We start from the raw sequence: 15,254 nt of genomic DNA, 5'->3' as shown, positions 1-15,254 counted from the left end.
AGACATAGATATAGAGAATCATTTTAGAAAAAGTAAGATCCTCTCTTTACATTTCTTTCCTTGATATGGCTAGTTTTGGGTACAGTACACCATAGCAAAGGTTACAGAAATCTGTCAATTCCTACATATAAAACAACAGGATTAGTGACATCGTTAGAAGCATTTCCCTAGCATACATCAGTCCTCAACAATGTATAAACCAGGGACGGCAGCACTTGCATGTGATCTCAGCACTCAGGAGGTAGAGGCAAGATGCTCAGAAGCTCAAGGCCATCCTCAACTACACAGTGAGCTTGAGGCTAACCTGGACTACTTGAGATGAAAGAAAGAAAGAACGAAAGAACGAGAGAGAGGGGGGGGGGGGGAGGGGGAGGGAAGGGGAGAGAGAGAGAGAGAGAGAGAGAGAGAGAGAGAGGGGAAGACAAAGAAAGGGAGAGAAAAAGAACAAGAGAAAGAAGGAGGAAGAGAGAGAACATAGAATAGAAAGCAATTAGAGCAATGTGAATATTAATATTTGCTATTTCTAACAACTGACAAGGAAATAATATAAAGCAATTTGTTTTCATTTTTAGACAGGGTCTTTCTACTCTAGAATTCTCTGTGTAGCTCAAGCTGGCTTCAAACTTGTGATCCTCTCGCCTCAGCCTCCCAAGTATTCAGATTATAGGTATGCCTCACCATGCCCAGCCTCAGCATTTTTTTTAATTTACATGAGACAAAATGCCATATTAAACATATTTCATAAATGGTAAAATAGTTACTTATGATTCCACCTGATTCAGAAACAATAAAAGAAATAATTCATAAGAAACTTTACAAGTTCATCAGGCTCAAAATAATGGCTAGAGTGATAGTTCAAAGGTTAAGAGCACTGGCTGTTCTTCTAGAGATCCTGAGTTCAATTCTTAGCAACCATATGGTGGCTCATGATCATTTATAATGAGATCTGGTGCCCTCTTCTGGCACAAAGGCATACATACAGGCAGAACACTACATATTCTAAATAAACCTTAAAAAAAAAAATGGCTGGTCACTAATACTGATATAAGTAACTTTTAAATTAACTTTACTAGCTAAAAAAATAGACAAGGCTCCCACTTTCCAAAAAGATATATTACAGTATGTGATCCCTATCCCTGTAAGCAAAGAAGAAGTAGTATTCATGAGCTACATACAGTACATAAAGAACACAACACGTATGAACACAGATGTTAATCGTTTACCTCGGGCCCATCCAACAGCTATCATGACTATCCAGCCATTTCTATAATAGCTATTAGCATGTGTGACTCCGCCTACTATTTTCCACGTTCTGGTCACTTCCTTCATTCCTGCCGCCAGGAGCTGAATAGGTTGATATGAATAGCCCTGGGAAACTAGGTCACGTGGGCAAAAGAATACAATATACCTGAAATTAAAATTTAAATATTTCAATATGCAAATAGTATCAGAAGAATAGAAGTGAACATCTAAGTCATAAACACTAACAACATGGCATAAAACAACCAATGCAATTATCCATAAAAGCTTGGAATGTGATTTCAAAAAAGCAGACTGGATACTAGATTGCTTTTTAAATCACACAATACATATATAAGAAGTCTGTGTCATGAAGAGGAGGAGCCACACACGTTGCAATGCTCTATTCGGTTTTTCATTCATCCACACAGTTTGAGAAGAAAGTTAGAGGAAGAAACAAGTGCCCCACCCATTCCAGCAGGTATGGGCTATGACCATCCAGTGTCTTTGTTCTTAGGGAAAAGGCTAGAAAAACCAACCTTTTGGCAAATACACAAGGGTGACATTTCAACTCCTACTAACATCTTGACCTGTATCCCTTAGCTTATAGCATAAGTCAAAATCTATACAAAGACAGAGACAACTCACAAGGAAATAGGCTTATGTTGTGGAAAATACATTTTCATGAAGCTGAAAGAATATTGAGTTCAATCTTTAATTTGGTTGAATAAGCTTAGTTTTAACCAATGAAGTTGTTGCTAATTTAACAATAATACAAACATTCTCTAGTGAACCACAGTTTTAAACTTCATTTGTTCTTCAGCATCTCCTCAAATACTATCTCAGTAGTATTTACTAGAAAATACAATTTTTCCCTCCATTCACAATAGGCAATTTGATATGTAAAGCACAACACATCTTCTAATGGAATGATACAGAAAAAGCATGCACCACCATTGCCCAGGATCAGATGTTTCTGAAGTACACATACTACCTCACATATTAGCAAAACCCCTGTGCCCACCTGAGTCGCCATGGCGCAAAAGGCACAACTCTCTGTCACGTCCAACAGACTTACAAATAAGCATGAAAGACAAATGACTGCCAACAAAACCACTCTTGTTCTGCAATATAAGTTAGCTATATAATAATGTTCCTCTGATGAATTACTGGGAAACAGTCACTAAACAGCATGTCTCTTCTGTAAAGATTGTAATTTCACCTTAAGCTTGTAATATCCAAAATACCTCTACCTTGTAAGCACCTAAAAAAAAGTATATATAGGAAAGGAAAAAGAAACGGAACGAGAAGATAGTAATGGATTTCTCACATTCTTTTAAGTACTCTGGGTCTTATTAATAAAAAAAAAAAATGACAGAGTAGTAATTATTGTAAAATAGGATACAGTCAACATAAACCAGAGTAAACAGGTTTTAAGATGGGAGCAGAGGTTAAGCAGAGAGGAGCTCCGCTGGGCTCATCACTGAGAACATTCCCTCATTTACCATCAACTCTTCTTACCAAAGGCAGAATCACTTAACTGGGCCAAACGAACACAAACTACACCCACATTAGTCTACTGCAATAGTCCTGGTCTGTGGTTAGGACACCAAAGAAATTTCATGACTGTATCTTGAAAAAGACTTTAATACTATGACTTATATTTCCCTCATCTAAATGAAATCTCCCTACAGGATGCTTGGAAGTTTAAGGAAAACATTCTTAGACATAAAATCAATAGATAGAAAAATTATAAACTATGTACTGCTCCCATAAATGGCTTTTTAAAAAGACAACTCAAATGAAAGTATATGGAGTTTTCGGACAAAAGCTATACACAGACAGAAGCAAGTTCTTGTTTGTCTTTACCAGTAGATGGTGCTAACCCCTAGGCATGCTACTGGTCTGAAGATGACCTTACTTGAGTATATGATTCCCCAAAAGCAAAGACTGAAATGTTATTCTATATGTTTAAACTTCTATAATTAAACAGTAAAATACACTGTCTTGATCCAGCATCATTTCTCATATTTAAGAGACTATAAGAACAACATTTCTACTCCAGAGTTCAAAGCAATTCACTGCTTATGAACCAACTAAAAGGTGAAATAACCACAGTTTAAATCTGGGCTCCGAATACTCAGGGTCTCCAATTCCTCGGCTAAGTCGTTAACCACTTCATGCCTCGCTGTCATGATCTGTCAAGTATAAAGCAGTACTTACCACGGTTTCAAAGAGCCAAAACGACAGGGCCCAGGTATAATAGCCAGTGGCATGCATCAAGTACAGAGAGAGCAGAGTCAAAGTGTGACAACTAACCAGGGATGAATGGCACAGTGGCCGTGAAACTCTTGACAGCACACAACACACCCTTGGTTTAAAGATGAGTAAGATTAAATGTAGGTGAGCAAAGAACAGAACAAGATTAATTAGCAAAATCAGAATATTGTAATTTTGTAACATCCTTTGCCCAACAAATACCAGAATTCTTTGTATCTAGGTAAATTTCAAGTATTACATATGTAACTGAGATAAGATAAATAATAATAGTCTTGAATTTGAATTAGAGATAAATATTAGTATGAACTTGAGTCATTTTGTTTCTTTACTCTAGCTCAGTTCAATGGATGCCCTAGCAGCGTCTCCAATGCTCTAAGTGAACCTTTGAAAAGCGATTTCTTCCTAAAAAAAATTAAAACTAAATAAAAAAGAAAAGTATAAGAATCTTATAATACCAAGAGGCAAGGAAGCTAATCCCAAGGCTAAGGGGATCCTCTGAAAAGGCTCCCACTGACCAAAGATGGGACAATCAGGTTTAAATAATGACAAAAATTTCACTCTGTATAATCTCACAAAACATCCTTTAATCTGAGTTCATACATAGTTTTTGTTGTTGTTGTTTTAAAACTGATCATCTTTGCAGGATGACCAGCAAGCAAACGACCAAGCAACAGCCCTGCTTCTCTATGAGTAGTACAACAAGCTCACCCAAAGCCAGGCGTGTCAGAAGTATGGATAAATGCACGTGTGTGGCTGGAAAGGAGTAAAGGAGCAGTGGCAACACATCACAGCAAAGAGAACAGAGGGAGGCTGTGTAGGGATGGGCAGTGGGTCATGGGAAAATTCAGGATGTTGTTCCTAAAAAAAAAAATTATTGCACACAGACAGGAGTGACACACTCTAACTTATTTTAAGATAATCACTCCATCATTATGTGAAGAATAAATTGGGGAGTAATGAAAAAAGCAACTAGCCCACTTAGGAAGTTACTGAAAGTCCAGGCCAGAAGTTAACAGAATCTGGCTATCTTACTTTTTATTTAGTTTCAGCATTTATACAGCATCAAAACAAATCCAAAATGCTAGTATCTGTGTAAAGTACCATTATAGAATGGAAGTTCTTTCAGCAGTGCTTTTGGAGGATGATGCTGTGAGATGAGTAAGCAAGTCTAAGACACAGGGCAGCTGTCGTGCACAGAAGCTCTACAGTCATACTTGTTCTGACTCTGACTTGATGCCTACCTAGACAGAAATCACGGCAACTGTTCCCTGGGTTTCAATTTCTTTGCTGTCAAGAGAAAGTAACAACAACAGCTGCCTCTGGTAGAATGGTGAACAGAACACACTTGGTACAAACTGGAAGGTAGGCTTAAGACTGGGGAAGGATAAAGCAGGAGAGAGCAAGGAGGTTGGAAAGAAGGATAGGGGAGTCGGCCAAAACTAAGCACATATGAAAATGCCGTAAGGAACCTGTTACATGTAATCTAATTACTTTAAACAGCTAGGTAAGAACAGTGGCTACTCTTGCAGAGAACCTGGCTTCAGTTCCCAGCACCCACATGGTGGCTCACAGCCATCTGTAATTTCAGTTCCAGGGTATTCAATGTTCTCTTCTGGCCTCTTGAGGCACCAGGCACATACACACATTCATGTTACATATACATATATATATACATACATACATACATGCATTCAAGCAAAACATCCTTACATATAAAATAAAAATAAATAAATCTTTAAAATAATAATTACAATAGTTATTTCACAGGACTCTTAAGTATGTAAATAAATATAAAGAATTTACCTAATATATAGTTCAATACACACTAGCTATCAAATGATTAACTCCACTCCACCCACTTTCCACAGCCAAAAATATAAAGTACTAAAAGAGAGAAAGTAGTGATTTTACTGAAAGCAAGCAACAACCTGTAAAATCTTTGAAGACTTTCCTGTTTGAGGTTGATAGTACATTCTCTTCCACTCTCATTTGATAGAGTGAGTCATGATTTTAGCTACCAGCTACTTAGGAGAGAAACTTGTAATTGCTAGTAAAAAACCGTCATTTACCACCAGATTGGATTTTAAAAAACAAAAACACAGTAAACTTGGAATCCTGTTCATATGGAAGAGGTCATCCTGCAAAACAATTCGATGCACTCAGTCATTTCATGCCTGATCGGATAGCTTTCAAATTTACTGGATGTCTAGAGTAGTTGTAGATGAATCCAATATTAAGCTACAGATCAGAGAGATGCAATATATAGTTTCATAGTAGTACTTAAGTAATTTTTTTCTCTTAATGTCACCAGTAAAAGATTTTGTCACCAATAAAAAATTATAATAGCTACTTGTGGTGGTTTGAATATGCTTGGCCCAGGGAACGGCACTATTTGGAGGTGTGGCCTTGTTAAAGTTGGAGTAGGTGTGTCACTGTGGGCGTGGGCTTTAAGACCCTCATCCTAGCTTCCTGGAAGTTAGTATTCTCCTAGCTGCCTTCAGAACAAGAGACAGAACTCTCAACAACTCCAGACCCACATCTGCCTGGACCCTGCCATGTTCCCACCTTGATGATAATGGACTGAGCCTTGAACCTGTAAGCCAGCCCCAGTTAAATGCTGACCTTTATAAGACTTTCCTTGACCATGGTGTCTGTTCACAGCAGTAGAACCCTAACTAATGTACTACTTCACAGGACTCATGATATAATATGAAAATGAATCTTAGCTGGTATATAATATTAACTCAATAATCACTAGTTATCAAGTGAATAATTCCACCCACCTAACTTTCCACAGCCACAAGTTCCCACTACTACTTTACCATTACTACAACAGTAACATGCCCCTGTTTATAACGACTTAATACATCTATAAGTATTAGAATGAAAATGAATGTTTGGTTCTTTTTCTCATTGTGTTGTAGGTGCATGATGAGCAGAGGGCTGCATGCCACAGTCAATGTGTGGAAGCCAAGAGACTTCTCTGTGCAGCCGATTCTCTCCTTCCAGCTTTGTGAGTTCCACAGCTAGAACTCAGTTCCTTTATCCACTCAGCCCTCTCACCAGGCCCAGGAAAAAAAAAATGAATTCTAAATGTTCCTAGTATATATTAAATTAATCGGTTGGTTATTTAAAAATATATTTTTTTTATTTATTTTATGTATGCTAGCCATCTTCAGACACACCAGAAGAGGGCATCAGATCCTATTATTGATGGTTGTGAGCCACCATGTGGTTGCTGGGAACTGAATCAGGACCTCTGGAAGAGCAGTCAGATGGCAGTTGCTGAGCCACCTCTGCAGCCCCATAGGGTTTTTAATAGAAAGCATAGTTTACTTTAAATAAAACAAAGCATGTTGATTGGTATCAATAATCAATATATTTTTAACTTAATTCATCAATCTTCTTAAGAACATCTAAATCTGCATGAACAAGAATCCAAGCCAATTCCTACGGTAATTTTCCAAATTCATGTTTAAAGATATCAGAAGCCTTTAAATAATCCAATAACCAGATGTGGTGGGGCAAACCTCTAACCCCAGCACTGGGGAGGCAGAGGTGGATCTCTATGAGTTGGGGGGCAGCCTGATGTAAGTACTGAGTTTTAAGACAGCCAGGGCTACACAGTGAGACTCTGAACCTATGTATGCATGTATGTATGTATGTATGTATGAATGTATGTATGCATGTATGTATGTATGTATGCATGTATGTATGTATGTATGTATGCATGTATGTATGTGTGCATGCATGTATGTATGTATGCATGTATGTATGTATGTATGTATGTATCTATCTATCAATCAATCAACAGGCAATGATGAAACTAAGACAAGAAAAGCTAATGTATAAGCACAGACACTTGGACTTTTCATGTAGTTGTTCACATGTACATTTTTATCATGTCATAATTCTATCTATTTAAGTTTATTTCACAAAACAAAATATTTAGGCCAATATTTGATATTCTCTTATGTTAAAATGTTCCCACAAACACTGAGAACAATTTCTTTGGGAGAAGATAAGAAGAGGAAGAGCAAGAGGCAAACTTTGCACTTACAAATCTTTGGCACTATCTGGGTTCACTCATTGCACACACATTAACTTAAGGACATAAAAAAGTTTAAAGGAAAAAGATCCACTTCACTGCAACCTATTACACAATTCTTAAAAGACCTCATCGTGCAGCCTAAGGCAACTTACCAGATTGAAGACGCCAGTAAAATATTAGTGTGGTTTGTAAGAAACTTCAACGGAGGCTCTGCAAGCAGTATACAGGATAAAATTCCTCCACCAAAGCAATGGAGCATAGCACTGAACCAGCTGGACAGGGGGTTATTCCATGCCGCTGCCACTGCTCCTGAAAGGACGAAGTAAGACACGCTCTGAGACACTGTAAATTTACCAGAAAGTGCTAGGCACCCAATACACTAGAGAAAAAAAAGTCTGTTTATTCATTTCCAGCAAATTATATTCACAAGTGTGCTCATCATGGCTATTTAAATCAGTATTAAATCAGCTTTTTAAGTCACAGGCTTTACTGTGTGGGGTGTGGTGAGATGGGAGAAGATGGGTGTGGTTGCAGGTTTATACAGGTATGTTGAGAGGGTATTCTCCAGTGCAGGCACATGGAGGTCAGAGGTGATGTCAGGATCTTTTCTTGATCATGTCTCCACATTCTTTCTTGAAACAGCGACTTGCCTGCACCGGAAGCTTGTTGCCTCAGTTAGACTGACAGACCAGTAAGCCTCCAGGATCTGCTGGGTTCTGGGCATGTGTTGCTTTAATTGGCTTTTATTTAGGTTATGGAGATCCAAAGTCAGTTCTTCATGCTTGTGCAGTAAGTGCTCTAACCACTGAGTCCTCTAACCCCCCAAAAAACAGATTTTTCTTCAAAAACTGTGGGTTTTGTGAAGTGGGGGAGAAAGTAAGAGCTAGCATGGGTATCCATGTGCTTGAGTGATGGTGCACTTGCCTATGCATGCACATGAGGAAGCCAGGGTTGACCCAGGGTTTCTTCCTCTATTGCTCTGTCTTTTACATTTTTTTTTTATGCAGGGCACTATATAACCTTGGCTGGCCTGGAACCTCTACATGGACAAGGCTAGTCTCATACTAGAAACTAGAGATCCACCCACCTATCTTGTCCTTCTGAATGCTGGAATAAATGAAAGGCATACATCACTATGCCTGGCTCTCTACTTTATTTTTACAGACAAGGTAACTCACAAAATCTGGAACTCAGTGTTTTGACTATACAGGCTGACAAGCAAACTCCTAGGATCTTCTTTCTTCCATCCTTCAGCCCTTGGGTTACAGGAACATGCAGCCCCATACCGGGCTTTAATAGAAGCTAGGGACATGAACTCAGGGCTCCATGCCTGCACAGCAGACACCCACAACACCATCTCACAGCCCCAGAGGTACTGTTTAGTGACTGATCTTGACATGCTTAAAATATCATCCAAGGTTTTTTTTTTGTTTTTTTTTTTTTAACCAGTTCCCTAGTAATAGATGGATCATTTTAAAAGGTTCCCACTTAGTGTTTCCTTCTACCCCAAATCTTACTGTGAACACTCTGAAACAATGTGTCAAAAGAATATATTAAGAAATGTCGGAGACCAGTGAAATGGCTTGACTTGCTACCAAGCCTGACAAACTAAGTTTGATCCTTAGGACAGACACTGTGGATGGAGAGAATCAAATCCCACAAGTTGTACTCTGACCACCACATGTGCACACATGCATACACACACACACACACACACACACACAATAAATAATGTAATTAATTGGGCTAGTCAGATGGCTCAGTGGGTAAAGGTTCTTGTACAACTCTGACAACCTAAGTTCGGCCCCAGAATCCATGTAAAGATGTGAAGAGAGAATCAACTCCACAAAGTTCTTCTCTGACCTCCACACATCTGCTGTGTGGTACCCTACAAGTACCAATAATGAAATAGGTTTTTTGGTTTTTTGTTTTGTTTAAGAAAGTTTATAACCTTAACCTCATTAGAAAACATAAGTGGCTACAGTAAACAAGCTTTCAACATATCAGCCTGGAAATAAGGAACAAACTCAAATGTCAAAGGCAATGGGGAGGGAGCTAAGAGTACATACATACTGCTTCTAATGGCTAAAGGCTAAACTTGGCTGTCAACCTGACTACAGCTGGAATCAACTAAAACAGGCAGCTGGGCCTGCCTGTCAGAAATGTTCTTGATTGGATCATCTGAAGTGGGATGATCCGTCCTAAGCATGATACATATAAATGGTAAGCAGGTGGGTAGACTGACAGCTAGTTAATGTATAGATAATCTATCTAAACGAGTGTACAGACCCGTTCAGTATCTTCTCTTGCAGTGGTGACTGATCACTATGCTGATCAGTCAGCACAATAAATAAGTGTGGCCTTTCATCTGTCCCTTTTGGTCAGGGAGCACTCACTAATCAATGGATAATACTACACTGAAACACCTACAGTTAAAAGCAGTATAGCCAGCTTAAGCATGTTGGACACAGAACTTAGGTACCTAGAAATTCTCTGGCTCTAGCACCTTTTCCTGTGTTAACACTTATCTGAGTGCTTTCCACCCTTGAAATACGAGTGCCTCCATTGTCCAGCTACATGGGGGGAGGGGGGATGTGTGTGTTAGGGACAAGATCCCACCTCACAGCAGTATTGTAAGGATTAACAGCAGAAGAACATTTCAAGAGCTTTATGAGAGAGTCTGTGTCTGGCACACAGTAAGCAATAGGTTATTCTATCGTCACACAAGGAAATTAGGAGAAAAGAGCAAAACTGCCCCCTTTTCCATGTCCCTACTCTTCGGTCCCAGTCACATCTGCCTCCTGGGGACTGACTTTAACTATTCTTCTAAGTCATTTATATATTTATACAGTCACTCATATATACATTCCTGAGTGCAGTCTTGTGTGTGTTCATGCTCTCCTTTCCCCTCCCCTCCTCTCCCCCTCCCCCACCCTTTTTACTTCCTCTCATACACAGGCATACCCTGGTTAGCAGTAGAGATGAGTTCTCAGAATGGGCGCTCTATCTGAATGAGATTTAAAGTATGGCATATGGCCATCACCATGAAGATATACTCCTAAAGTAACTGACTACTTCTGATAAGCTCACATTTCGAGTGTTTTTCTAACAAAAGATAAGCATTACCTTTATCCTGCACTCAGCATTTACTGGTAATAAGAGGACCCATATACATCCAGACTTCCCTTTACCCATCAAAACAATACAAATCAAACATACTAAGTGCTTATTCATTTCTCATTAAGCCTAACAAATAACATTTCCCACAACATCAATTCACTCATTGCATTTAAGATATCATTAGATTCTTGATCGTGTCCACAAGTCATAGCATGATTTAAGACTTAATCTTTGGTATTTTAAAGGAGACCTTAGTAAGGAATAGGTAATCTAAAGCTGTTCATATGACAAAAACATGTGAAATATTTCAAAGCATTTAAGCATTAAGATTCTGCTACCATTAGCCGCCCTTACCGAGTGTTATCACAATTCACACAAGGAGTTAGCAGTGTTAGGAGTCCCCAGTAGCTCTCTAGCTTCTGGGTAGAGCCTCAATGTCTTTTACATTAAATCATATTGTTTACAATATAAAAATATTACATACTTTATAGGGTTTAAAATAAGAAACCATGGATCAGGCAAAAGACTCAGGAAGAGAAGAGCAAGCTCTGGGGAGGAGAGTGCCTCCCTCATGCCAGTCCCGTTCTCAAAATTATGTCAGTAAGAAAAGCTTATCTAGCTCAGACTACATTATTTGAGCCGTGTGTGTGTGTGTGTGTGTGTGCACATGCACACATGCACACACCGTATGTATGGATGGATATTTACTTGGGTGGGGGTACACATATACATGGGTGTGTGTGTGAACATGTATGTACATGTATATGGACGCTCACAGTTGACATTGGTATCTTCCTTAATTTCCACCCATTTTACTTATTGAGGTAGGGTCTCTCTCTGAACCCTGGTTCACTGATTCTAGCTAAGCTAGTTAGCCAGGTTGGCCCAGGGATTCCCTGCCCCTGCCCCAGCACTGGGGTTATAGGTGGCCAGCATACCTGCCTGGCTTTCACATGGGTTCTCAGAATCCGGGCTCCTTTTCTTATACTTGTATAGCAAGTGCTTTGTGCACATTTCCCGAGCCCCAAATCACTTGATTTTTAGTATGCATTTAGATGCAAGAGAAAAAATTCTCTGTTCTACTTTAAGATATTTCAAATATGCTATCAACAGAATTATTTTCCCAAAAATTCTTTGCAAAAGCTGTCATACTGCAACCTAAATTGAATTTCAAGTACAAGATGGCTGAAATACAAATAATCACATATGAACTTTAATATCAAATACTTCCAAATGAAAGCTGTAATGGTCAGCTAGAGGAAGATATGACAGGTAAATGGCTCAACTGAATAAGGCCTGCTACATAGAGCCTCCTAGAGCTGGAAAGGCACAGGGAGTGGCTGTGCTGGGAAGAGCAGTGGTCAGAGACTTGAAGAGTAACAGTCATAAGACCCAGGTTACAGTAACCCCTTTGCAGCTCACAGGAGGAGCTTGCATTTCCCTCTAACCAATGAAATGAGGAGCTGGCAAAGTGCTTACATTGATTAGATGTATTTTAGATACCTGGGCTATACAGTGTCTGTTCAATCATCCAGCTCCAATTTGGCAAAAGGCAGTCATAGCTGATGTGTAAAGGAGTGAAAACGCTACATTCCAATGAGACTTATTTTTACCAAGAATGAAAGCTAAACATCAAATCATAAGGTACTTCCATGAATTCACTTAGAATCACACATACAAAATCCAAAATGAACCCACAAACTGCCTGAAACAGCATCACTAACTTGGTTATAACAAGGCCTGGAAGCATTCTTCAAGAGATGGCAAACAGGACCCTTCTATGTTGTTCTCAGCCTAGTGCCAGGTCAGTGGTATGTACCTCTTTTTGAGAACCACTGCACTATACTTTTCATTTTTTATTTTTTATTTTTTAAAACAAGTACATACTGTAACAAGCATATTTCCCTCTGGCCTCTGTTTTCATCTTTTTCTTCCCCCTCTTCCTGGTTGAACCACTGCACTGTAGATATTTTGAAAACAGTTAACATCCAGATGCCAAGCAGTTGCTATGGCATTCAGAAAGGAGCATGAGAATGATCTGGCTTTCTTAAAGCTTCTGTCTAAGGTCATTAAGTATTTGAATGAATACTAACATGTTTTTAGTTTGGTCTTTCTCCTATAGTTCTTTAAAAAAAAAAGGGGGGGAGGGGGGCTTGGGGAGATAGTTCAGTCAGTATAGAGCTTGCTATGCAAGTATGAAGACCTGAGTTTAATCCCCATAGTTCACTGAAGAAAACAAAAATCAAAAACAAGGTAGTATAGTGGTGACGTGGGTTGGAGACGGGCAGGTCCCTGGCTGGCCAGTCCTCGGGAATCAGTGTGTTCCAATCAACAGTGAGACTGTCTCAAAAAAGCAGAAGCAGCTTCAGAAACCAGACCTGATGCTGATCACTAGTTTGCTTGCACACACACACACACACACACACACACACACATACACCTGCTTTCTTGTGTGTTAATGCAGACAGCTTCCTGTTCCTGTTCTTATCCCATCCCCACCATGGACTGTAACTTTAATTTTTTTTCAAATCCTATTTTTAATGATGGTTCTTAAACATTTTAACCTCCCTTATATCTCACTACCCACCAGAGAGAGTAGGAAAGAAAGAATACAGGGAAAATGGACCTGTTTAGAAAGGTTCTTTGGAGCAACTCCCAACTATGTTGTCTGGAAATTGGCAATTCAGTTCACAGGTTAGCAGGCAGAGGCAGCGTGATCCACTCACAAACACTTCATAGATACAGCAGCAGTCTAGCTCAGTAGAGTCATGTTAGGAACAGCGGTGACATGATAACAGAGACAGCCAGGCCTCGGCTTTGGCCCAGGAGGGACCCAGAGGGACATGGGAGAAGTTCTCGGCTGTGCCTTTCTCAGGAAAGCAAGCATCAGTGAAGACAGGAGACCCACTTGCATAGCTAGCTGTACCAGCAAGCTGAAGAGACTGGGCAGCCAGGCTCCACATTCTCACTGCGCAAAGCTTCCCCTCAGCACCCCCTCACGGCTCACAAAGTTTCCCCTTGGTCCCTTGCTCTTTCCTGTCGCCTGACCTTTCAAAGGAGGCACAGCCTGGCACTGAAATTCAGCTATTCCCCACTCCCTAATGAAAACCTCCTCCTGGGAATGGCAAATACCAGCTTGAGAGCAGATAAACAGCCACAACTCCCAGCCCCCATGTCACCAAGGCTGGCATCCTCTCTAATGGATAGCTAAGCACTCCCCAGTGCAAGTGGCCCCTGTCCTTTGGAAAAGCAAAAAAACACACATCCTTAGAGAGATAAAGTGCCAAATTTGGGGGCAATCAAGCATTCCCAGACAGTTGTGACCGGTTTGTGAAAACACTAGTCCCTGATAGCACCATAAAGGCCAAAAGAGCTTCTCTCCCCAATTGTGCGACCCCCCCCCAGCCTAAACAAATAGTGTTGTGTTTGAAAAATGACTTCCCTTATCATTTTCCTTGTCATGTAACCCTGAAACCCCAGAATCTGCTTATGTATAAATGTCCTAAGCCCCTAGATGCAGCATGGCAATCCCACCTGTGCAGTGGGAATGGACTGCAATCCAAACCAGGTTATTAAAAGACTCTTTGTCTCACTACATCAGGTTGGCAATTCTTTGAGCTCTTCTGGGTATCCCGAGACATGGGCATAACAAAGCCAAGCTCAGATCCTGTCACTGTCTGTGCAATCCTATTTATACCCTCCAAATATCATGTGTCTTCCAGCCTCAGCATGGGTCCCTCAGCACGTGTGTCTGTCTCAGCTGACATCACACTGCCAATCAGCCCAAGTCCACAGAAGAGGCAACAAACTGCAGCACACCACCAGAAGTTTGTTGGTGTGTTTCTCTCTATGGTGTCCCAACAAATGCAGCTCAACTATGCAATGTAAGGTGGACCAATACATGTATGTCATTAGCAAAGAATTCATCACATGTCCTTTCACGAGCTTGCTTTAGCAGAATATCATCTGTCCTGTGTCTGCTTCATCGAAAGATTCCTTCACAAGTCCACCTTAGCCTTTCACACCTGTGTCCACTTTAATGAAACATTCCTTCAGGTGTTTGCTCTGGCAAAACACCACCCAATGGACATTCCAAAGAACCTTTACATTTTCACTTCAAGGGACTCTTATCTCTCACCTGCTTTTTGTCTGAGGAACAGGAAAGTAACTGGTACGCACACACACAAGCACACATGTACACACACTTCTGAGTGATGAATGTAGTGCTGTGAATAAGAATCTTCCACAGAGGTTCTGGAATTTGAATGTTTGGTCACCTGCTGTGGTGCTGTTCTGGGGTGGAGAGTATGTCACTAGAAGCAGGCTGTAACGTCCAGTTCACTGCCACGTCCAGTTCACTGCCACTGTTCTGTGCTTCCACTTGAAGAGGTAAGTTCTTCGTGTCCTGCCCTGGCATCATGTTAGCCTACTGCCAAACTGTGCCTGCCTCTGTGGACTAACCCTCTGCAACCAAAGCCAAAATAAACTCTTCCTTCTATAAATTACCTTAGCCTTGACATTTTTGTCGATCACAACAACAGAAAAATAATACAAGTCACACATA

General features: G+C 40.2%; 1 protein-coding gene across 1 annotated transcript in view; it reads right to left on the bottom strand.

Moving 5' to 3' along the window:
- Tmem38b (transmembrane protein 38B) overlaps positions 1-15,254 on the bottom strand; it is a 34,547-nt gene that overhangs the window by 8,285 nt on the left and 11,008 nt on the right. The window contains exons 2-3 of the mRNA XM_028779869.1: positions 7,723-7,879; positions 1,181-1,408 (exon numbers count right to left, since the gene is read on the bottom strand). Coding sequence (XP_028635702.1) covers positions 1,181-1,408; positions 7,723-7,879 — 385 coding nt within the window. The remainder of the gene's footprint in view (positions 1-1,180; positions 1,409-7,722; positions 7,880-15,254) is intronic.

The sequence above is a fragment of the Grammomys surdaster genome, unplaced genomic scaffold (genome assembly GCF_004785775.1).
Source record: "Grammomys surdaster isolate TR1022 unplaced genomic scaffold, NIH_TR_1.0 363, whole genome shotgun sequence".
Taxonomy (NCBI): Eukaryota; Metazoa; Chordata; class Mammalia; order Rodentia; family Muridae; genus Grammomys; species Grammomys surdaster.
Note: the sequence above shows the minus strand (reverse complement) of the source record. Positions and strands in the feature narration are given on the sequence as shown.